The following is a 26,531-nucleotide window of genomic DNA, read 5'->3' on the forward strand; positions in this document are numbered from 1 at the left end:
CCCCACCTAGATATGCCTCTGAATCCAATAGTGCAAAACATAAATCTTCTGGTGATTTTTTTTTATTCAATAACATTTCTGAAAATGTAATACAGTTCAGCTCATAATTAATTAAACAAAATAATCTAGCATAATTAGCACCAATAAAGATATGCGAGTCCTTAGTTCTTAGAACTGCAGAGACCTCAGAGCATAATAAATGTCTTTTCACAGCAATTGGGGCAAGCAGCCCAGTAAATAACACACCACAGGAATTAGGGTCTTTGTTTCTACAATATTCTGCTCTCGGATTGGGTGGCAAAAACCTGATGACAGATTCTGTTCACAATGAACCCTAATCAAATCTGGCATCTCAGGGGCTCTTTAAATGACACCCTTCAAACGATTCCAGGAAAATCTGTGGTGCGAAAGTCAAATATTGCAATTTTTCATTTTTTTCTTTCTACTTTGCGATAATTTTTATCCAAGATTTAAAGGGTCTATTGTCTTCCGAAATGCTGTTTTGAATACTTTATGCGGTGCAGTTTTTAAAAATGTTTGGAAAAGCTGTTTGCATGTTAAATTTACCAGAGGAGCATTGCACATCGAATAAGCCTCCTTACCAGAGTCGATGTGTCACTCTCCGCAAGGAGAAATGTTATCCCTTTCACTTCAGTCCAGAGCCTCTCACCCAGCCAACTCAGTTCTCATACTTTGCACTGATGAGAGGCAATACCCCTAAACACCATGTCTGAAAATTGAGATTCTGATTTGGCTTTTATTTTGTCACTTTGCAAGGACCATTTAAGGGTCGATAGTGACTTGTAGAATTGCTGCTTCAAACAGGTGGCACTATAGATTTCAAGTCATCTTCCTCTCTGAAGAGGAAATTTGCATATGGAAGTTTTCTGACATATAAGCCCCTCAAAGTCCCTTCAAAAACGAAGTGGTCCCAAAAATATAGGTTTTGATGTTTTGTAGATTTAATTAAAAAATTAAAAATTGCTACTAAACTTTTAAGCCTTCTAACATCCAAAGAAATTAAGGATATTTAAAAAAAAATGATGCCGATGTAAAGTAGACATGTGGTATATGTTTTTTATTAATTATCTTGTGTGGTGTGACTATCTTTTTTGGCATAAAAATTCAATTATAAATAATAATAATAATGGTAGTAATAATAATGAACGCAAATCATATTCACCAATATTCATCAATAACATAAAGTACAATGTGTCATAAAAACACAGTCTCAAAATCACTGAGATATGCAGAAACATTCCAGAAGTTTTTACCACATAAAGGGTCACATCAAATTTGAAAAATTTGGCCTGGCCAATGAGGTGAAAGCTGACAAGTACTGTAAAGAATTAAATGTGACAACTGTTATACCAATTGCTCAACATTATAAGTAAATAAGCTGTTCTGTCTATCACTTCTACTCTGCCCTTAAGGGTACGGTACCTCTGTCTTTTTATTTTTAGTCAATTTCTAGCCTTATTCAGCCTAAAATATTAGCAATGTAACTCACAAAAATATTGATTTTGCTTTACAGAAGCTAAAGGGTACAGAAGTTCTGGTTTTCATTGAGAGAAATGAGCGCTTAGCATGTCCCACAGAGTGTCCTAAAGAAATGTATGAACTGATGCTGGATTGCTGGACCATCAAGTAAGAATTCACATATAATCTGCATGATAAATTGGTTGTTTTTAAATAAAATTATAATAGTTATATAGGTTGAAAAAACACCTAGGTCCATCAAGTTCAACCTTTCTCCACCAATTGTACATTTGTCACTAATTTAACTATAACCTGCAATGTTATGTATATCGAGGAAATCATCCAGCCCTTTTTTAAAAGCTGTCAATGTCTGCCTTTACTACCTCTTGTGGTAGGGCATTCTACAGTCTGCCTGCTGTAACTGTAAAGAACCCTTTCCTATTTATCCGTCGGAATCGCCTTTCTACCACCCGTAATGAATGCCTCCTTGTCCTTAGTATTGTCTTTGGAAGGAATAAGTCATGTGGCCTCACAAGTGATTTATAAAGAGGTAACAATACTTTGGGATCACAGAATTTTATCTCTCTTTTATACATCCTAAAAAATTGTTTGCTTTTCCGGCTGCTGCTTGACATTGAGTGGTGCTTCTCAGCTTACCTGTAACTAGAATATACAAGTCCTTTTCTTGTTCTGTAGTCCAGAGTACTCTCCCATTTAATGTATATGCCGGTGACACACACTCCCTGGGCCTCCTCTCCGGTGGTGCGCGAGCGTGGCAGACTCGCGGTCAAAACCTGCGTTACACCAATACGCTGACGGGACCTTGTTTGACGTCAACAGTCACATGACCGACAGAAGCAGATCCTCAATGAGAAGTGCTGCGGTGTGTTCTGTTAGCAGACGTGTTCTGTATCCGGATAGCTATCTCCTTGCAGCACAGGACAGGCTGCAGCCAGCAGCTACTGCACCACATCCCCCTGCTCCTGCACCGAGAGTCTGGCTCACATACATCAAAAGGAATATACCATATATAAGGCAGCTCTGTTCTCAAATGGACTATGCCTGACGAAGGAGACCGTGCTCTCTGAAATGCGTAGGAATTGGTCCTTACGGCGCCTCACACTTCTGGGAGTGTGTGGCAGCGGCCGGGACAGCGCTCCCGAAGAAATATATCCCTGAGCTGCTACCAACATTTCAACACAAGGAGGATTTGGGTGGAACCTCCTTGATTCAGACTGAAACAACGCCTCCAATTGATGACTAAGAGGTAACTTCAGCACTGTGCACTTTCTTTGTATATCTTCAGTCCGATATAAGACTCTGCAAGACTTGAGACTTTTTTGTACCGCTTGCCTCAAACGGATCTTCTTAAATTCTATAGACTTTTAATGTTTGATCCTATTGCAATTTTAAACTGAGTTTTTAGATTTTTTTGGGGGTATCTTAACTGTATTTCTATTAAACTATTTTTTCCTTCTTTTCTGATTATATGAAAGGGTATTTATATTGGTGTAATCAAATTAGTTATATCAGGCGGTGAACTTTGATTTTTGCCTTGTTGAAAGCACTGGAACAAACAGGTCATTGATGAACAGGCTTGAAAAGTGCCTGTTTAATATCTCAGCCTTTTCTTTATTTTCTATAGTTATCTTGTTATTATCGTCTTTTAAGGGGTCAATACTATCTGTTCAGAATTATGAATGCCCTTTGTTTTTGTCTTATTAAACTTTGTACTGTCTTATTTATCCGTAATGGTTTCTTTTTCTTACTTGACATTTTACTACTGAATGGTATAAGTTTTCTACAGGATTCTAGCAGTATTTCCTTAAACATGCTTCGTTTATGTTCGGTATCCCTAATTACCGTGATATGGTCCCAGTCTACTCGATTAAGTTTGTTCCTTAGTTTGTTGAAATCAGCTTTCCTAAAGTTCTAGGTTTTTGCATTTCCCCTTTTGATTGTTTGATTGAAAATTACATTGAAACTCATTATATTATGATCACTGCTCCCAAATGCTCCCTGACCTGTAGATCTGAAAATGTATCTCTTCTATTTCACACGATCAGATCCAGCAGATTACCTCCCCTGGTTGGTTCATCTACCAGCTGAGAGAGGTAATTGTCCTGAACTGTGGATAAGAACTTTTAGCATAATCAGAAGATTCTATGTTCCACCGAATGTCTGGATAGATAAAATCCCCCATAATAAGGACCCTATTATTATATGCTACCTTTTTAATTTGTTGCAGCATTTTATCCTCTACTTGTTCAGCTATATTAGGAGGCTTGTAGCAAACTCCAATTAGCAGCTTTCCATTATTGCCTTCCCCATGTACATTTACCCATATTGACTCTACATTTTCGCAGCTCCCCTCCAATGTCATCATTGAGCAAGTTTTAAGTCGATTTTACAAAAATACACACCCTTCCACCTTTTTTATCTTTCCTGTCCTTTCTAAATGTAGTGTAACCCTCTACATTTGTCACTCAGTCATGTCTTTCATCCAAGCGAGTTTCCGTAATGCCCACCACATCATATTCTGTGACCGACCGAGAGTCTCCAGTTCATTCATTTTGTTTGCCAGGCTTCTTGCATTTGCCCTCAGATGTTTAATACCATTAGCACATTTGTTACTCCTACTTAGCTCTCTACTTTCCTTGCATTTCCAAGCCCCCTCTAAATCCTCATTGACCCTTATAGTCTCAATCTCTATGTTTTCCCATATATCTCTTTATTACCACAACTACCCTCCTTCCCCTAGATCCTAGTCTAAAAGCTCCTCCATCTGTCTGACCATTTTTTCCCCAAGCAAAGCTGCACCCTCCCCATTGAGGTGCAGCCCGTCCCTACCGTAGAGCCTGTAGCTGACAGAGAAGTCAGCCCAGTTCTCCATGAACACAAATCCTTCCCACACCAATTTCTAAACCACTTAGCTATCTCGCTAAGCTCCTGCTGTCTTTCTATTGATGCTCCTGGAACCAGCATAATCTCTGAAAACACCACCTTGGACATCCTGGCCTCAGCTTCTCTCCCAGTTCCTTGTAATAATTTTTAAGGACCTTCCACCTCCCTTTAACTTTATCATCGGTACTGATGTGTACCATGACCGCTGATTTTTTCCCAACCCCACCCAGCAATCTGTGTATCCAATCCGCAATATGTCGAACCCGAGCACCCGGTAGACAACGCACAGTTCGACATTCACGGTCTCGGCGGCAGTTGACCCTGTCTTTTCGCCTAATTATAGAGTCCATTACCACAAACATCTGTCTGGCCTTTGCTGCACTCCTATCTCATTTCTTCCAATTGTTTTCCTGGTTGCTAGGAGCAATATCCTGCTGTAGTAATCCCAGTCCTGGGCCTACATTCCTAATATCAGCCAAGCAGGCATATTTACTAGGTTGTGCCAGATCATGACTGGGCTCCCTTGCACTTTCCCCCTACACCTTCTTCTAACTGTTATCCAACTGCCTACTTCTGGGTCCTGATCTTCCGCACCTCCACCCTCCTCCATATCACTGGCCCCAGCCAGCGCATGCTCATTGAGTTATAAACTCCTCTCCAGGATTGCAAGTTGCAAGCTGCACATTTAGATCCTATATCTGGGCTTCCAAACATGTAAGATGCTGACATCGAGCACAGATATATTCACCCTCAAATGGCTGTTCAAGGCATGAATAGGTCTCACAAGACAAACACCTGGTAGCATTGTCCATGTAACACATGTTAAATGTGGATAAACAGTACAGACAAAAGAAGAAAAACAATGGAAAATGCCAAACTATGCTCTTATGTTAAACTATGATATCATGTTTAACGCAACATGTTGCATTTTCTTGTGCTCGGCGGGCACGTCAAAACACTGCATGAGGACGCATCCGCATACAATGCATGTCCCCGCGTACACAATGTTAAAGATAGGTATGCAGGACGCATGCGGAAGTAGGCGGAACTTAAGGGAGGAAGTACGCAGCCGTACGCAGACCAGCCAAAGGCAAGTGTGAACTTAGCCTTGGACTCACTGGAATTTGTAGTCCTCCAGGCACCACAGCAAAGGTGAATCTCCTAGAAACTTCTAGAACAAGCCCTCCACACACAGACAATTGGTCACATGGGCCAATCACAGGCTACCCCAATTATAATCTTTTACACATTTATACTTTGCATGTATAAGAACAAAATCACAAAAAAACATAACCTAACAGCAGACACTGAAAAGCTTGATGAAAACCTGCTTCCTATACACACGCCAAATCTCCTCAGTGACTGTATTCAACCTCCACTATTGCCATACTTCAGATTATGTAGCAGTGAATTTATAGTGTATAAGCCCCAGTGTCAGACTGAGGTGCTAAGGGCCCACTAATACATTCATTCTTGATTCCACTCTACAACTACATACAAATACTAACTGAACCTTGTGTGCAAATTTTTAACTAACACATTCTCCATATACTTGAATGGGAAGTTGGCCCTGGCAGCATTTGTGTGTGATCATATTTCGACTGAAGTTCAGTGCCTTGAAAAAGTATTCTTTCCCCATGATATTTTCCAAATGTTTTCATGTTACACCCACAAACGCAAATGTATCTTATTTGGATTTTGTGTGCTATACAAACACAAAGCAGCAAGTATTTGTGAAGTGTAAAGAAAATTATATGTTTTCTAAATATTTTAAAAATATAAATCAGAAAATTGTGACATGCATTTGTATTCAACCCCTGATTCAATACTTTGTAGGACCTCCTTTCACTGCAGCTATTACTGCAATTCTTTTGGGGCATTTTTCTACCAGCTTTGCACATCTGAGGCCGGTTTCACACATCAGTGTCACCGGTACGTGTGGTGACAGTTTTCTCACATACCAGAGACACTGACACACGTAGACCCATTCAAATGAATGGGTCTATGCACATGTCAGCGTGTTTTCATGGACACGGGCCGCAAAATGTGCCACACACGTGCACACGGGGAACAATGCACACTGTCCTCCGTGTGCATGGACAGCCACCGGGGAAATAGCGCTACTGCAAGTGCTGTTCCCCTGCATGTGGTGCTGAACGCGGCTTCCACCCATTCTCCCCTGCTCTCCCAGCGAGCAGCGTGAGCAGGGGAGAATGAATGAATGAAAAACCCAATGTGGGGTCCCCCCTATGATTTTAAACCAGCAAAACTCACAAGTGTAGGCTGCTATTCTCAGGCTGGTAAGGGGCCATGGACATGCCCCCCCCAGCCTAAAAACAGCAGCCCACAGCTGCCCAGAAAAGGCGCATTTATTAGATGCGACAATTCTGGAGCTTTGCCCAATTCTTCCCTCTTGCCCTGTAGAGGTGGCAAGTGGGGTAATGAGGGGTTAATGTCACCTTCCTATTGTAAGGTGACATTAAGCCGGCTTGTGTCAATAAGACACCTATCCTTTACTAATCCTATAGTTGGTAAAGGATTAATTAAATACACCACACAGTAAGAATAAAGTCTTTTAATGAAATCATACACCACAAAGTTTCCTATCTTTATTATACTGGTAATCACATGCGCCTGTGCCCACTGCGTATCATTCATTGTTCTCCCCTGCTCGTGCTGCTCGCCGGGGAAGGGATGGCAGCTGGCTTCAGCACTACGTGCAAGGGAACAGAGCTTACAGTAGCGTCCGTCTGTGTGGAACTGTTGCCACATATGTGCCGCACGAAGTACACACATGGACACTGATATTTCCGGTATAGGTTTTTCTGGTACCGGAAATATCAGGATGGGTGAAACCAGCCTAAAGGCTCAAGTTTTCCCATTCTTTGAAAATTAGCTCTAGCTCATTGAGATTAAATGGAGAGCGTTTGTGAACAGCAGTTTTCAAGTCTTGCCACAAATTCTGAATGGGACGTAGGTCTTGATTTTAACTGGGCAATTCAAACATATGAATATGCCTTGATCTAAACCATTCCACGTTAGCCCTGGCAGTATGATTAAGTTTGTTGTCCTGCTGGAAGGTGAACCTACGTTCCAGTCTCAAGTTTTTGCAGCTTCTGAGCGGTTTTCCTCCAGGATTTTCCTGCATTTAGCTACATCCATCTTCCCATCAACTCAGATCAGAATCCATGTCCCTGATGATGTGCTGCATTATCTTTCCTCCACACATAGAGTTTTACATTTAGCCCCAAAAAGTTCTACTTTGGTCACCTCTGACCATAGCACCTACTTCACACATTTTAACTGTGTTTCCTGCATGTTTTTTTTTCAGACTGCAAACAGGACTTCTTATGTCTTACTTTCAGAAATGGCTTTCTTCATGCTATTCTTCCATAAAGGCCATATTTGTTCAGTATGTGACATATATGAATAATAGTTGGACAGATTCTCCATGAGCCTCTTGGCTGCTTCTCTAATTAGTGCTTTTCTTGCTTGTGATGTCAGTTTAGATGGTCAGCTATATCTTGGTAGATTTGCAATTGTGCTATGCTCCTTCCATTTTTGAATGATGGATTGAAGAGTGCTCCGTGAGCTGTTCAGAGCTTGGACTATTATTTTATATTCAAAACCTGCTTTACCTTTCTCCACAACTTTATCACTGATCTGTCTGGTGTGTTCCTTGGTGTACATGATGGCATTTGATCCCTAATATTCTCAAAGAAACCTCTGAGGCTTTCACAGAACAGCTGGATTTATACTGAGAATAAATTGCACACAAATGGACTCAATTTGCAAATGATGTGAATTAGAAGGCAATTGGTCACTTGGGATTTTATTTAGGGGTATCATACTACAGTGGCCTGAATATAATAATAATAATAATAATAATAATAATAATAAAATAATTTTGAGAACCATGTACCATTTGCTTTACACTTCACAAATACTTGCTACTTTGTCTTGATATATCACATAAAATGCCAATAAAATACATTTAAATTTGTGAACATAACATGAAAGAATGTGGAAAAGTTCACAGGGTGTGAATACTTTTCCAAGGCACTTTATCTGGAGAACACAGTGTGAACCCAAACCCTATAGATGAAAATACCACAGGTAGCCTTCATGACATATCATGTAAACATTAATGGCCATAAAATGGCCAAAAAGTGGGTGGGCATCTGTGCCATTCTGTAAAAAATGGCAAACTACAGAGCTGACCAACATCTTGATTACAATGGTATTGGTATACTCAAGATGCAGATGAAGCTGAAAACAGTGATGGACTATGAAGCCATCAGCTCTCTTCATTCAACCTATGTGTCTAAGGCTAAGTACATACAGGTGTGATAGTATAACTATATCTTGGCTTCTGCATAGATCCTCAGTCCAAATACAGCACAGAAAGGAACAGCACATCAGGGGAACGGGATATAGGTGAGTTTGTCTTTTTTATTTTGTGAGTCAGTACATCTTGGGAGAAACCAGTGGGACTTTATATTGTTTGGAGGCATCATATTATGTGATGGGCCAATGTGGGGGTATCAGTGGGTCAGTGTAGCTGGGGAAGCATGATACTGTGTTGGGGGCACTGCGGGGATATCATTATGTGTTTGGGGCACTTGTGGAGTCATTATAATACGTTAGGGCACTGTGGGTGCATCATACTGTGTTGTGGGTCACTGTGGGGACATAAATCATAATTTGTTGGGGCACTGTGGAGAATCATACATTCCTTCACGCGTCAGTGATTTTTCTAGTATGGCAAAAAAGTTCAGAGTTTTATTAGTTTCTTTGATCAGAGATTCACCAAAGTTTTGTCAGAGTGTCAGCTTTTATCATCGAGTTTGGTCAAAGTTTCATCACTTTTTCTCAATGAATAAAAATTAAGATTTTTCAAGCTTTTCATATCAAACAGTTAATGAATATCGGAAAGCACACAGATGGCATTCAGGTGCTGTCAAATTATTTTCTCAGACACATAGACTAGCGTTGGTGAGTTTAATCTAAGCTTAGAATCGGACATGTGAATCACACTATAGACTATATCATACGTACAAGTACTATCCTTCAAAAACAGATTGTACTCTTACGAGAAAAACTGAAGACTGAATGAGGCCTTCATTGAATTTCATGTACAGTGAGCTTCCTTAACCTTCTCACATTTACTAACGAGAAACCACCCACTTTCCATTTTTAATATGCTACCTGAAAGGGCTTAATAACATAAAATACTCAAGGTAAGGGCTCGCTCACATGAGCGTATAACTCAGACAAGTGCAATACAAGAAAACATAGCATTTCATGCTGACCAGTGTTAGTAAATGAATCAGTGCTCATCTGCGAGTTTTTCCTCAGCTCTAACTGGAATGAGGGAAAAAAATTGCAGTATGTTGTGAGTTGATGACAGAATCGAATCGCACTCACCAATGCAAGTTAAAGGATGCAATTTTTACACACACATCTCAAAGGAATAGAATATATTGAATCGATAGATATGTAGAATATATAGAATAGATAGATATCATGTAGAAATTTAATGTCACAAACCCCCTACATATAATAAAGTAGCACCCTTTAGTGTCTTTCATGTGGCACAAAATGGTGTTTAGCCTTATGATACCTGTTAAATAAATAATTTTAAAAAAAATTACATGGGGGTCCCCCTATTTGTAATGACAAGCTAAGGGAAAACAGACAGCTGCAGGCTTATATTATAAGGCTGGGAAGGGCCAGATACCCATTGACCTTCCACAGCCTGTTAATATCAGCTCACAACTGTGTGAATTGCTTTTGCTGGTTATAAAAAATGGGGGCCTCTAAAAAAAAATTGGCATGGGGTACCCCTTATTTTTGATAACCAGCAAAGGCAAAGCAGACAACTGTGAGCTGATAATAATAGGCTGTGAAGGTCCCTGGTTATCTGGCCCTTTCCAGCCTAAAAATACCAGTTCGCAGCTGCCCTGGAAATTGGCACATTCATTAACCCCTTAATGACCCAGCTTATTTTGGCCTTAATGACCTTGCCGTTTTTTGCAATTCTGACCAGTGTCCCTTTATGAGGTAATAACCCAGGAACGCTTCAACGGATCCTAGCGATTCTGAGATTGTTTTTTCGTGACATATTGGGCTTCATGTTAGTGGTAAATTTAGGTCGATAATTTGTGAGTTTATTTGTGAAAAAAATGGAAATTTGGCAAAAATTTGAAAATTTCGCAATTTTCACATTTTGAATTTTTATTCTGCTAAACCAAAGAGTTATGTGACACAAAATAGTTAATAAATAACATTTCCCACATGTCTACTTTACATCAGCACAATTTTGGAAACAAATTTTTTTTTTGCTAGGAAGTTATAAGGGTTAAAATTTGACCAGTGATTTCTCATTTTTACAACAAAATTTACAAACCATTTTTTTTAGGGACCACCTCACATTTGAAGTCATTTTGAGGGGTCTATATGGCTGAAAATACCCAAAAGTGACACCATTCTAAAAACTGCAACCCCTCAAGGTGCTCAAAACCACATTCAAGAAGTTTATTAACCTATCAGGTGTTTCACAGCAGCAGAAGCAACATGGAAGTAAAAAATGAACATTTAACTTTTTAGTCACAAAAATGATCTTTTCGCGAAAATTTTTTTATTTTCCCAAGGGTAAAAGGAGAAACTGGACCACGAACGTTGTTGTCCAATTTGTCCTGAGTACGCTGATACCTCATATGTGGGGGTAAACCACTGTCTTGGCACACGGCAGGGCTCGGAAGGGAAGGAGCGCCATTTGACTTTTTCAATGAAAAATTGGCTCCAATCTTTAGCAGACACCATGTCGCGTTTGGTGAGCCCCCGTGTGCCTAAACATTGGAGCTCCCCCACAAGTGACCCCATTTTGGAAACTAGACCCCCCAAGGAACTTATCTAGAAGCATAGTGAGCACTTTAAACCCCCAGGTGCTTCACAAATTGATCCGTAAAAATGAAACAGTACTTTTTTTTCACAAAAAAATTATTTTAGCCTCAGTTTTTTCATTTTTACATGGGCAACAGGATAAAATGGATCCAAAAATTTGTTGGACAATTTCTCCTGAGTACACCGATACCTCATATGTGGGGGTAAACCACTGTTTGGGCACATGGTAAGGCTCGGAAGGGAAGGAGCGCCATTTGACTTTTTGAATGAAAAATTATCTCCATCGCTAGCAGACACCATGTCACGTTTGGAGAGCCCCTGTGTGCCTAAACAGTGGAGCTCCCCCACAAGTGACCCCATTTTGGAAACTAGACCCCCCAAGGAACTTATCTAGAAGCATAGTGAGCACTTTAAACTCTTAGGTGCTTCACAAATTGATCCGTAAAAATGAAAAAGTACTTTTTTTTCACACAAAATTTCTTTTAGCCTCAATTTTTTCATTTTCACATGGGCAACAGGATAAAATGGATCCTAAAATTTGTTGGGCAATTTCTCCTGAGTACGCCGATACCTCATATGTGGGGGTAAACCACTGTTTGGGTGCACGGCAAGGCTCGGAAGGGGAGGCGTGCCATTTGACTTTTTGAATGGAAAATTAGCTCCAATCGTTAGCGGACACCATGTCGCGTTTGGAGAGCCCCTGTGTGCCTAAACATTGGAGCTCCCCTACAAGTGACCTCATTTTGGAAACTAGACCCCCCAAGGAACTTATCTAGATGCATAGTGAGCACTTATAACCCCCAGGTGCTTCACAGAAGTTTATAACGCAGAGCCGTCAAAATAAAAAATAATTTTTCTTTCCTCAAAAATGATTTTTAGCCCAGAATTTTTTATTTTCCCAAGGGTAATAGGAGAAATTGGACCCCAAATGTTGTTGTCCAGTTTGTCCTGAGTACGATGATACCCCATATGTGGGGGTAAACCACTGTTTGGGCACACGGCAGGGCTCGGAAGGGAAGGCACGCCATTTGGCTTTTTGAATGGAAAATTAGCTCCAATCATTAGCGGACACCATTTCGCGTTTGGAGAGCCCCTGTGTGCCTAAACATTGGAGCTCCTGCACAAGTGACCCCATTTTGGAAACTAGACCTCCCATGGAACTAATCTAGATGTGTGGTGAGCACTTTGAACCCCCAAGTGCTTCACAGAAGTTTATAACGCAGAGCCATGAAAATAAAAAATAATTTTTCTTTTCTCAAAAATGATTTTTTAGCCCACAATTTTTTATTTTCCCAAGGGTAACAGGAGAAATTGGACACCAAAAGTTGTTGTCCAGTTTCTCCTGAGTACGCTGATACCCCATATGTGGGGGTAAACCACTGTTTTGGCACACGTCGGGGTTTGGAAGGGAAGTAGTGACGTTTTGAAATGCAGACTTTGATGGAATGCTCTGCGGGCGTCAGGTTGCGTTTGCAGAGCCCCTGATGTGCCTAAACAGTAGGAACTCCCCACAAGTGACTCCATTTTGGAAACTAGACCCCCAAGGGAACTTATCTAGATGTGTGGTGAGCACTTTGAACCCCCAAGTGCTTCACAGAAGTTTATAACGCAGAGCCGTGAAAATAATAAATGTGTTTCCTTTCCTCAAAAATATTTTTTTAGCCCAGAATTTTTTATTTTTGCAAGGGTAACAGGAGAAATTTGACCCCAAATGTTGTTGTCCAGTTTCTCCTGAGTACGCTGATACCCCATATGTGGGGGTAAACCACTGTTTGGGCACACGTCAGGGCTCGGAAGCGAAGTAGTGACATTTGAAATGCAGACTTTGATGGAATGGTCTGCGGGCGTCACATTGCATTTGCAGAGCCCCTGATGTGCCTAAACAGTAGAAACACCCCACAAGTGACCCCATTTTGGAAACTAGACCCCCCAAGGAACTTATCTAGATGTGTGATGAGCACGTTCAACCCCCAAGTGCTTCACAGAAGTTTACAACGCAGAGCCGTGAAAATAAAAAAATCATTTTTCTTTCCTCAAAAAAGATGTTTTAGCAAGCAATTTTTTATTTTCACAAGGGTAACAGGAGAAATTGGGCCCCAATATTTGTTGCCCAGTTTGTTGTGAGTGTGCTGGTACCGCATATGTGAGGGTAAACCACTGTTTGGGCGCACGTCAGGGCTCGGAAAGGAAGTAGTGACATTTGAAATGCAGACTTTGATGGAATGGTCTGCGGGCATCACGTTGCATTTGCAGAGCCCCTGATGTGCCTAAATAGTAGAAACACCCCACAAGTGACCCAATTTTGGAAACTATACCCCCCAAGGAACTTATCTAGATGTGTGGTGAGCACTTTCAACCCCCAAGTGCTTCACAGAAGTTAATAACGCAGAGCCGTGAAAATAAAAAATAATTGTTCTTTCCTCAAAAATTATGTTTTAGCAAGTAATTTTTTATTTTTGCAGGGGTAACAGGAGAAATTGGACCCCAACAGTTGTTGCCCAGTTTGTCCTGAGTACGTTGGTACCCCAAATGTGGGGGTACACCACTGTTTGGGCGCACGTCGGGGCTTGGAAGGGAGGGAGCACCATTTGACTTTTTGAACGCAAGATTGGCTGGAATCAATGGTGGCGCCATGTTGCGTTTGGAGACCCCTGATGTGCCTAAACAGTGGAAACCCCTCAATTCTAACTTGAACACTAACCCCAACACACCCCTAATCCTAATCCCAACTGTAGCCATAACCTTAATCACGACCCTAACCCCAACACACCCCTAACCACAACCCTAACCCCAACACACCCGTAACCCTAAATCCAACCCTAACCCTAATCCTAACCCTAACCCTAATCCCAACCCTAACCACAATTGTAACCCCAACACACCCCTAACCCTATCCGTAACCCTAACCACAAGCCTAATCTTAACCCTATTTCCAACCCTAGCCCTAATTCCAACCCTAACTCTAATGCCAACCCTAACCCTAAGGCTATGTGCCCATGTTGCGGATTCATGTGAGATTTTTCCGCACGATTTTTGAAAAATCTGCAGGTAAAAGGCACTGCGTTTTCACTGCGGATTTACAGCAGATTTCCAGTGTTTTTTTGTGTGGATTTCACCTGCGGATTCCTATTGAGGAACAGGTGTAAAACGCTGCGGAATCCTCACAAAGAATTGACATGCTGCGGAAAATACAACGCAGCGTTTCTGCACGGAATTTTCCGCACCATGGGCACAGCGGATTTGGTTTTCCATAGGTGTACATGGTACTGTAAACCTGATGGAAAACTGCTACGAATTCGCAGCGGCCAATCCGCTGCGGATCCGTGGCCAATCCGCTGCGGATCTGCGGCCAATCCGCTGCGGATCCGCAGCCAAATCCGCACTGTGTGCACATGCCATAACCCTAACTCTACCCCTAACCCTAACCCTACCCCTAACCCTAACCCTACCCCTAGTTCTAACCCTAGTTCTAACCCTAACCCTAGTGGAAAAAGAAAAAAAAAATATTTTCTTTATTTTATTATTGTCCCTACCTATGGGGGTGATAAAGGGGGGGGTTTATTAATAATTTTTTAATTTTGATCGCTGTGATAGAACCTACCACAGCGATCAAAATGTACTTTGTAATGAATCTGCCGGCCGGCAGATTCGGCGGGCACACTGCGCATGCGCCCGCCATTTTGGAAGATGGCGGCGCCCAGGGAGAAGACGGACCGACTTCGGGAGGCTCAGTAAGTATGAGGGGGTGGTGGGGGGGGTGGATCGGAGCACAGGGGGGGGATCAGAGGATGGGGGGAGCGGACAGGAGCACGGGGGAGCGGACAGGGGGACGGAGGGGGGTACCGGACAGAATGGAGGACTGGGGAGGAGATCGGGGGCAGTGGGGGGGGGGCAGACCATGATTTCCAGCCATGGCAGATGCTATTGCAGCATCGGCCATGGCTGGATTGCAATATTTCACCATTTTCATAGGTGAAATATTGCAAATTGCTCTGATTGGCTGTTGCACTTTCAACAGCCAATCAGAGCGATCGTAGCCACGTGGGGGCAAAGCCACCCCCCCTGGGCTGAAGTACAACTCCCCCTCTCCCTGCAGATCGGGTGAAATAGGAGTTAACCCTTTCACCCGATCTGCAGGGACGCGATCATTCCATGACGCCACATAGGCGTCATGGGTCGGATTGGCACCGACTTTCATGACGCCTACGTGGCGTCAAAGGTTGGGAAGGGGTTAAATGCTACATTTCTAGCACTTTGCCTCGGCTCTTCTCAATTGTCCTGGTGCTGTGAATATGAGGGTAATGGTTTATTCTGTTGATTTTTAAAGTCAGATAGCATCGAGCCCAGTAATGAAGAGGCGTCTACCAGACATCCCCATTGCTAAACCAAAAATAAAAAATAAAAACACACACTCAAAGAAAAAAAATTGGTTATTTAAAAAAAACACTCCCCCACACCTCTATCATCAATTTAATAATAATAATAGAGGGAATTAAATAAATAAAGATAAGAAACATTCCCTCATTCACCAATTTATTATAAAGAAATCCCTGCAGATCCAATATAATCCATTGCGTGCCCAAGACGCACAGCAATTTTGTACAGCAAACTATGGAGCATCGTTCTGTCACCGACACTTCAGAGGTACTGATGAGCAAACCGTTCAAGATTCAGTTTGATTCGGCTAACGTCCAGATGTTGATGAACATGTTTGCTGAACGTTTCGTTGAATATACCTGAACCCCATTGAATTCAATGGGAGGCAAAACCAAATGCATATACAACACCTTGGGGGGAGGGAGCTTCCCAAATGGCTCAAATGAGGGGCTGACACCAGTAATATGGCATCAATTAACCCAGAGTACAAACAGTATAATTGCACAGCATGGATGCATGGGACAGGGCTTGGACCAGCCTTTCTGGCTGAAACATTGATCAGTAAAAGGTGGATGATTGACAGGTGTTGGCCTGGTGCTCTGAGAGCTCTGCCAAATTCATGCAACACACATGAAGAAGACCCAACTTGGAGTCCAAAAATTTCCAAAAATTAGAGGCAGACAGAAGGGAAAGTGGCATCAGTTGGCCCACAGTGGAAATTTTGATAATGGCACAGCAGCAGTCATCCATGGGCCATACATGAGGTATTAGGGTCTGGGCCAGCACATACAGCTTTGAATTGAAGTTTCAATAAAGACGAGGTGGGTGAAGGACCGGAGTAACCCTTCTTTGCTGGGGCGCACGCGTCAGGGCGCAGAGGACGCAGCAAGTTGCATTTTTTGTGCGTCCAAAATCAAGCAAAAAAAGGACGCATTCGTCACAAAACAATGCATTTTGCATGCGTTTTGCATGCGTTGTGCATTGCGTCGCCGATGCGTCGCCGACGCAACACACAACAACGCAAATGTGAACGTAGCCAAACACAGGTAGTTGACTAAAAGAAATTGCAGACCTGCCAGTCTGGGAGCCATGCTGCTACAGGCAACACACATGAAGAAGACCCAACTTAGAGTGCAAACATTTAAAAAAAATTATTGACACGCACCACTGAAGTGACATCAATTTCCCCAGAGTACAAACCCACCAGATGGAGGTCCATCTTTGAGTTTCCACATTACAAAAAACTGCAACATCAGCAGGAGTAGCAGCAGCAGGCACAGAAGCCATGACAAAGGTATCACAGACTGCAATAACGTGAGATCAATGCATCACATTAAAAACGACACCATCGCCTAGACTGACCAGTCTGCGACTGGGGTGAAAAAGTCATTGGAGATCCATGACTTGTTCATCTTGATGAAAGGTAGTCGATCGACACTTTCAGGGGATAACCGGATGTGCTTATCTGTCAAGACACCACCAGCAGCTCTGAAGACATGCTCTGAGAGAATGCGGGCTGCTGAGCATCACAAAACCTCCAAGTCGTGACAGGCAATTCCAGGCCACTCTTCCATTTTTGAAGGCCAAAATGCAAAAGGGTCCAAATTTCCCCTGATGGCATTGATATTGAACTCAAGATACTCCTGCACGATCCTGTCCAGTCGTTCACTACGTGTCAGACTCTATTCTCCTGGTGCACAGGCTGGTCTAAAAATGTGTGAAACGACTCACAGAAATTGCTTATGCCACTTATACTGTTGCTGCTGCTAATGTTTGTGCATTTACGACTCGACGTAACCAGGGTTTTAAGTCTATAACTACAATGCACACTGTGTACCTCACTGCTGTATTGGGGAAAACCACTCTTAAAATTGTCTACAAGCGTGTTTGAATAATCAAGGGGTTAAAGCTTCTTGCAAAATTTACACTTGTACCATGGATCTAACAGAGTGGCATCACAGTAGTCATCATTATTTCTAATCCTAACAATACAGGCATCATGTTGCACATAGTTCAACAAGAAGGTGCTCATGTGTCAGGTGCTTCCATAAAGTTCAAGTCCATGGTGTGCTAGTGGTGAGGTAACACTCAGGGTCACTTCCTCCATCTCCTCCAGCCAACCTCCATCCCCTCCTGCCAACTATGGATAACAAAGAGGGGATCATTATCCTCTTCATCTCCTAAATGTTGTGTTCCCATCACCTCATCCTCCTCATCTTCCTCCATTTGTTCCTCTTCTCCTGCACCTTCAGTAACAGTTTGTCTGGTACCATGAACCCCCCTCGTTTGCAGTAATCCATCCTCCCATGGCACCCACCTGTGCAACTACAGTCTGGAACTCAGAGATATTGTTTTCCTGTCTGCATCCTCCTCTGAGTCCACCTCTTCCTCTGGGACCACCACCTTCTCCCACAAAGCCCAGTAAGTGACACATCCCTGAATTCAGGCTCTATTGCCATAAATCATGCTGCTCTCAGAATAAATAGCAAAAACCTGCTGCATTTGAATGAAATGAAAAGCTATGGTAGGAGACCCAGGAAGACTTCATTGGTGACACAGAGACATAAAAAGCTAGACTGCACTTTGTCAAAGATGTGCAGGAGTAAGCCAAAATCCTTTCTGGAAAGCGTCTTGTAGACAGAAGAGACCAAGATAGAGCTTTTTGGTGAAGCACATTGTCCTACTATTTACTGAAAATGGAATGAGGCCTACAAAGAAAAGAATACAGCACCTAAAGTAAAATATGGTGGAGGCACAAAGATGTTAGGGGGTTATTTTGCTGCTTCTGGCACTGGGTGCTATGACTGTGTGCAAGGCATCATGAAATCTGAAGATTAGCAAAGAATTTTGTGATGCATTGTAGTGCCCAGTGTCAGAATGTTTGGTTTGCGTCCTAGGTCATGGGTCTTCCAACAGGACAATGACGCCAAACATACTTCAAGAAGAACACAGAGATGAATGGTAACAACGCACAGGAGAGTTCAGAAGTGGCCAGCAATGAGTCCAGATCTAAATCCCATTGAATACCTGTAGAGAGATCTTAAAATTGCTGTTGGGAGAAGGCACCCTTCAAATATGAGAGACCTGGAGCAGATTGCAAAAGAATAGTGGTCCAAAATTCCAGTTGAGAGGTGTAAGAATCTTGTTGATGGTTTTAGGAGGCGAATGATTGCAGTTATTTATATTAAAGGGTGTGAAACCAAATATTAATATGAAGGTGCCAACAATTTTGTCCGGCCCATTGTGTGTTTTGTATGAAATGATGTCCAATTTGCCCTTTTTCTCTGTTTTTTATGACAATTTACAATGAGAATCGCTTATTTGAAAAGATTCACTCCATAAATAGAGACTATGTTGGAAAATTTAGAAAAAGCTAGCATGTGAATTTTTCATGCAGTGCCATAAGTCTATCCAATGCTATAATGTTACATTTTTATTTCTTTTAATAGAATGGAAGATCGCCCAAATTTTGAGAATGTGGAATCTCGTATGAGAGTTTATTATTACAGTGTTGCTGACAAGACTGGAGAGGCAGCTGCAGAGGAGTCCAAAGAAAAGAAGGAATAAAGAAAAAAACATATGATTCATCATATTATAACAGAATACAGTAGTCTACTTTTCTCAGAAATGTTCCTGCTAATAAGAATTCGACCTTTGAAAAAATAAAGACTAATGAAGACTACTGGACATAGTTTTATTTTCAGCATAAATAATAATGGCAGCTGGAATTTTTATCTTCTTATTATTAGTATTAGTAATAATGAATATCTCCTAATAATATAAATTTAAATTACAAACATTTTATATAGTTATTTGATAGTTATTTTTATTCATGATTCTGGAGCCCAAAAGTTATTAATACTGTGTCAATAAAACATTAGTTTAATCTGTTATGTTTTTTTAAATCACTGATAATGGAGTACTAAATTGGTATTAAGGTTTTGTTTGGGACCAGATATACTTGTAGACTCAGTAAGCCTCTGACTAGGGTGGCCCCGAGGAAAGCCAAAAGAATACATGTAAAGTACAAGTAACCAACATCCTGTTCCCTTCATGCTCCGGATATGACACCAATTTTTTATATTATATGCCTATAACCTCTATACTCCCCCAAGGTGGTTTGCACCTTCATCACTAGGCCAATTTTTGCAATTCTGACCAGTGTCACTTTATCAGGTCATATCTCTGGAATGCTTCAAGGGATCCCCGAATCAGAGACAGAATTTTGTGACATATTTGACTTCATTACAGGGGTAAAATTTATTCGATATAACTTGCATTTATTTGTGAAAAAAATGGAAATGTAGCAAAAATGTGAAAAATGTTGTAATTTTCAAACTTATGCCCTTAAATCAGAAATATAGCACACAAAATAGTTAATAAATAACATTTCCCACATGTCTAATTTACATCAGTACAATTTTTGAAATAAGTTTTTTATTGGGAAGTTATAAGGCTTAAAAGTTGACCAGTGATTTCTCCTTTTTCCAACAAAATTTACAAAACCATTTTTTTTTATGGGCCACCTCACATTTGAAGTGACTACAAGGGGTCTATATGATTGAAAATGTCCAAAATAGACACCATTCTAAAAACTGGACCCCTCAAGCTGCTCAAAGCCACATTCAAGAAGTATATTAACCCTTCAGATGCTTCACAGGAATTTTTGGAATGTGGAAAAAAAATGAACGTTTAACTTTTTTTCACAAAAAAATTATTTTAGAACCAAATTTTTTATTTTCACAAGGGTAACAGAAAAAAATGGTTATTAAAATTAATTTCTTGTGCAATTTCTCCTGAGCATGTTGATATCCCATATGTGGGGGAAACCACTGTTTGAGTGCATGGCAGATCTCAGAAAGGAAAGAGCGCCATTTGACTTTTTGAATGCATATTTACTGGAACAATTAGCTGACTCCATGTCACATTTGGAGAGCCCCTAATGTGCCTAAACAGTGAAAATCCCCAACAAGAGACACCATTTTGGAAACTTAGACCCCTCAGGGAACTGATCTATGTGTGTGGTAAGCACATTGAACCCTCAAGTGCTTCACAAAAGTTTATAACGTTGAGCTGTGAAAATAAAAAAATCACATTTTCCTCACAAATATGTTTTTAGTCCCAAATTTTGTATTTTGATAAGGCTAACAGGAGAAATTTCACCATACAATTTGTAGTGCAATTTCTCCTGAGTACGCCGATACCCCATTTGAGAGAGAAAACTACTGTTTGGGCGCACGGAAGGGCTCAGAAGGGAAGGAGCTAGTTTAGATAGCTAGAGTCCTGAGCGGCTGTGAAATCAACCTTCCAGCAGATTTTTTTTCTTCTGCCATTAGTAAGGTTCACAGACAAAGACAGCAGGGCACATTTCATAGAAGTGTGTTGTGCACTGCTTCTATTGTGCTCCATTCATGAGTAGACCTTTCAAAGACTATTTTTTGTTACTACAGTAAACATAATTCAGCAAGGCATATGTCACCTTGTTATTTAGTGCTGCAGAACTTAATCTGTGTGCAGATCAATTAGAGTAAAAAAACCCTATTTTTTACATTTACAGTTGCAAATGGGATTTAGCTTGCCATCTCTCGCCTTGTCATTTAGTGTTGGTGAAATTCATCTTTGTGTAGAGCTGTTGCAGAGTAAAAAAAACTTTTTTAATTGCTTGAGGCATATATTCTATTGTATACAGGCCTCATGCACATTATAACAATACTTTCTTCTGTTACTAATGTGATACAGTAGGGGAGATCTCAGTTTGAAATTCCTTGGAGCATATCTTCTATGTTATACAGGCCTCATCCACACTAAAAAAAACTTTCTTCTGTTACTATTGTGACACAGTAGGGGAGATCTCAGTTTGAAATTCCTTGGAGCATATCTTCTATGTTATACAGGCATCATCCACACTAAAAAAATACTTTCTTGTTACTAACATGATACAGAAGGGGAGATTTCAGTTTGAAATTGTTTGGAGAATATCTTCTATGTTATACAGTCCTCATCCATACAAAAAAAATACATTATTTTGTTACTAACATTATACAATAGAGAAGATCTCACTTTGAAATTGTTTGGAGCAAATATATGTTATACAGGAATCATCTACACTAAAAAATACTTTCTTATCTTTCTAACGTGATACAGTAGGGGAGCTCTCACTTTGAAATAGTTTGGAGCATATAAATTTGTTATACAGGCCTCAAACACACTAAAAAATACTTTCTTCTAACATGATACAGTGAAGAAAATTTCACTTTAAAATTGTTTGTAGCAAATCTTCTATGTTATACAGGCCTCATCCACAATAAAAAAAATACTTTCTTCTATTACTAACGTGATACAGTAGTTGAGATCTCATCTTGAAATTGTTTGGAGCATATTGTCTATGTTATAAAGGTCTCATTCACAATGTTAGTATGTTCTGTTAGTAACATCATACAGCTGGCCAGATATCAGTTTGAAATTTTTAGGTGCTGATTAGAGATGAGCGAATATTTCAATGTGCAAGATATTTGCAATATGCGCCGATTTATTTGTGGAATAATCACTGAACATAGCCGAATGTCATTGGGAGGCAAAAACAAACACATGCACAACACATTCAAATGTTTCCAAAAGCTGCCAAAACACATCAAATTAGGGGCAGACACAAGTACAAATTTTTGAATGGCATGGCAGCAATCACCAATGTATGAGATATCAGGATCTGGGCCAGCGTGTACAGCTTTGAATTAAGCTTCAAATTAAGATGAGGTGGGTGAGGGATCGGTGTTGGCCTGCTGTGCTGGGAGCCCTGATACCACATGCAACACTTCAACCTACCTGATGCTCAGCCACAATCAGTTGGCACAAATATCAGATTTGTAGACTACTATTGTCAGAAAAATGTAAGGATAGTAACACAGGTAGTTGACTCAAAGGAAATGGAAACCTGCCGGTCTCGGAGGCCTACTACTACAGGCTACACACGTGAAAAAGACCCAACTAGGAGTCTACACATTTCCAAAAATTAGTGGCTGACATCAACAAAGTGGCAACAATTTCACCACAGTAGAATTAGCATAATAGGGACCAACACCTCTTCCACTACAGCCAACCCAGCAGATGGAGACCCAATCCGGAGATTTTAAATTTAAAAGAATCAGAGCCTGACACCACTGAAGTGGCAGCAATTTAACCAGAGTAGAAATAGTATAATACGTACTGACATGTCTTCCACTACAACCAATCCACTGAATGGATACCCAATCAAGAGTTTGCAAATGCAAAATAAATAGTGGCAGACACCACCAAACTAGAATGAATTTCACCAGAGTAGAAATAGTATAATAAAGACCAACACCTCTTCCACTACAGCCAACCCAGCAGATGGAGAGATCCAATCAGGACTTTCCACATTTCTAAACATTAGTGACAGACACCACCAAAGTGTCATCAATTTCACCAGAGTAGAAATAGTATAATACGGACCTACACGTCTTTTACTACAGCCAACCCAGCAGGTGGAGACCCAATCAGGAGTCTTCAAATTTAAAATTATTAGTGGCAGACAACACCAAAGTTACATCAAGTTCACCAGAGTAGAAATAGTATAATAGTGACTTACATCTCTTCTACTACAAACAACCCAGCAAATGGAGACCAAACCAGGAGTGTTCACATTTCCAAAAATTACTGGATGACACCAGCAAAGTGGCATCAATTTCCACCAAAGTAGAAATGATATAATAGGGACTCACTCCTCATCCGCTGTGGCCAACCCATCAGATGGAGACCCAACCAGGAGTGTTCACATTTCCAAAAATTAGTGGCAGATATCAACACAGTGGCATCAATTTCACCACAGTAGAAATAGTATAATAAGGACCAACATCTTTTCCACTACAGCCAACCCAGCAGATGGAGAGACCCAATCAGGACTCTCCACATTTCCAAAAACTAGTAGCAGACACCACCAATGTATCATCAATTTCACCAAAGTGGAAATAGGATAATAGGGAGCGACATCTCTTCCACTACAGCCAACCCAGCAGTAAGAGACCCAATCAGGAGTCTTCAAATTTAAAAAAATTAGGGCCTGACACCACCGAAGTGGCATCAATTTCACCAGAGTAGAAATAGTATAATAGGGACCAACACCTCTTTCACTACAAAGAACCCAGCAGATGGAGACACAATCAGGAGTGTTCACATTTCAAAAAACTAGTGGAAGACACCAACAAATTGGCATCAATTTCAACAGAATAGAAAAATTATAATAATGACCCACACCTCTTCCACTACAGCCAACCCAGCAGATGGAGACCCAAACAGGAGTGTTCATATTTCCAAAAATTAGTGGCAGACACCAATAAAGTGACATCAATTTCACCAGAGCACAAATAGTATAATAGTGACCAACATCTTTTCCACTACAGCCAACCCAGCAGATGGAGAGACCCAATCATGACTCTCCACTTTTCCAAACATTAGTGGCAGACACCACCAAAGTGGAATCAATTTCACCAGTGAAGAAATAGTACAATAGGGGCCGACACCTCTTCCACTACAACCAATCCAGCAGATGGAGACCCATCAAGGACAGGTCACATTTCCAAAAATTGGTGGCAGACACTACCAAAGTGGCATCAATTTCAACAGAGTAGAAATAGTATATTGGGGAGCAACATCTCTTCCACTACAGCCAACCCAGCAAATGTACACCCAACCAGGAGTCTACACATTTCCAAAAATTAGTTGGAGACACCAACAAAGTGGCATCAATTTCACGACAGTAGAAATAGTAAAATAGGGACCGACACCTTTTCCACTAAAGCCAACCCAGCAGATGGAGAGACCCAATCAGGACTTTCCACATTTCCAAAAATTAGTGGCAGACATCAACAAAGTGGCATCAATTTCACCAGAGTAGAAATAGTTTAATGGGGAGCAACATCTCTTCCACTATAGCCAACCTAGCAGTTCTGCTCCCCCTATAGCCTCACCTTCCTGATGTCACCCAATATAGCCCTCCAATGTTTCTTTTAACCCCATCCCCACCATAGTTATTCTGCTCCCTATATTTCCATTTTAACACTGTTTTTAACATGCATTATATTTCCATTTTAACACTGTTTTTAAAATGCATCAGCATTTTAACATGCTGATTGACAGCTGGCTCCCTACTGCCTAATTGGGAGTAGTGGGCTGTGAATCAGCATGACACCAGCAGTCCGCCCTGTCAGCAAGAAGAGAAACTGCTGCTCTGTTGACAGGGAGTAGCTGATTTCAAGCAGGAGCCGTCAATGACCGGTGCCGGGTACAACAGACAGGTCGTTGCCTCTGTTAGTAACTACACAACTTCTTTTTTTTTTTAAAGTCTAGGATATCCGCTTTACTATACAAACAAGCAGCAGGTAGAGGATAAGCATTTTTGGAAAACCGCTTTAATCTAAACACCAGCAAACCCATAACAATCCACAACAACATCTTTCCAAGGGTAGGTACAGACGAGCGTATATAGTCTCATCCGAGAGAAGCGGGCTGATTCTACTAATGATACTCTGATCAAACTCTGTTCAGAGTATGATCATAGTGTGATTAGAGTGTGGTCCGATTATCCGAAAAAAATGTCTCCATCTCCTCCATTATGTCATTGACTTACATGGTCAAGTGCGATTCCAAATATCGGATCAAACTTGGGCATGCAGTGAACATCATCTGACAATGTGCTGAGCCCCATAGCATAACACTGGTACTGGACTGAAAATATGGTTGTGTACATGAGCCCTAATACTGAGTATTGAGATGGCTCGTAGTAAGACTGTCAACAACCACTGTATTGCTTTTCTATCCTGAGACATCAATTATGTTTTGTTTTTGTTTTAAAAAAAAATTGGGTGTAACCCTTACATGCCATAGTCATTTGCTTCTGTTAAAGTGTGACGATCTGGAGTGCGTCTACTTGACTATAATGCTGATGGGTTACTATGGCACTGATAGCCTTCCAAAGTCCCTAGTTACCATCATCTTAGGGTACAAAAATATGAAAAAATATTGTTAAATAAAGTATAAATCCAAAAAAGGCATATGTGGTATTGTTGTATTGTTTTGTCTGCTATTTTAAAAGTAAAATTACTACGCAGAGAAACACGTGCGTGAGGCAAACTTATGAAATAAAATCACATTTATCAAGTCACCTTAAAAACATCAATAACACAAATAAACAATTAATAAGATTAGGTATGATACACCACAGTCACAATATCAATCCATGGGACACCTGGAAATAGTTCAATTGTATATATTAATTGTATAATATTAATACAGAGAGAGAAGCACAGTGTCCACAAGGGGGCAGTAGGCTCCTATAAAATAAACGGCTGAATGACTCATAAGGCAGGCTGGAAACTCAAGTAGAAAATCAAACCAACCAAGAATGAAGGTCATGAACTTCAAAAAGCATCTATACTCCAAACAAGGCTGCCAGAACTAGGTAAAAGCAGTTCAAAGCACTGTGAAGACAACCGCACGCGATATCAGAGACTGACCGCAACCGATGCACAATCTTGTCTTGGAAAAGATTTTTCTGGCTGTGACAAAGCCTTTTTAGAATGATACACTGGTCCGTTGTGTGAGGTCGTATGCCCGACGATTGTTTGAACACTGCAGTATTTCTGTTCTGCAGAGTGTATTATGCCTGTTATTTTAAAACTGACACGCAGTCTATTTGTTTCTGACCACATTGCCAAATCTTTCCCATATTGGTGAAAACGGGTGAAGAAAATCTAACAGGACTGCTGACGGTGAATGCTGACAGGATCAATGATGGAATCAATTATAGAATTTGGAGGGCTATTTGGGGGGCATCATGCTGTGTGGTGGGT

General features: G+C 40.9%; 1 protein-coding gene across 2 annotated transcripts in view; it reads left to right on the top strand.

Annotated features, from left to right (window-relative positions):
* Positions 1 to 19,381, top strand: part of ZAP70 (zeta chain of T cell receptor associated protein kinase 70) — a 210,186-nt gene extending 190,805 nt beyond the window's left edge. For both annotated transcript variants that reach the window (XM_077273511.1, XM_077273518.1), the window contains exons 12-13: positions 1,535 to 1,647; positions 19,116 to 19,381. In XM_077273511.1, the coding sequence (XP_077129626.1) occupies positions 1,535 to 1,647; positions 19,116 to 19,233 (231 nt within the window). In that variant the 3' untranslated portion in view covers positions 19,234 to 19,381. The remainder of the gene's footprint in view (positions 1 to 1,534; positions 1,648 to 19,115) is intronic.
* The last annotated feature ends 7,150 nt before the right edge of the window (positions 19,382 to 26,531 follow it).

Source organism: Ranitomeya variabilis, chromosome 1, assembly GCF_051348905.1.
Source record: "Ranitomeya variabilis isolate aRanVar5 chromosome 1, aRanVar5.hap1, whole genome shotgun sequence".
Classification (NCBI taxonomy): Eukaryota; Metazoa; Chordata; class Amphibia; order Anura; family Dendrobatidae; genus Ranitomeya; species Ranitomeya variabilis.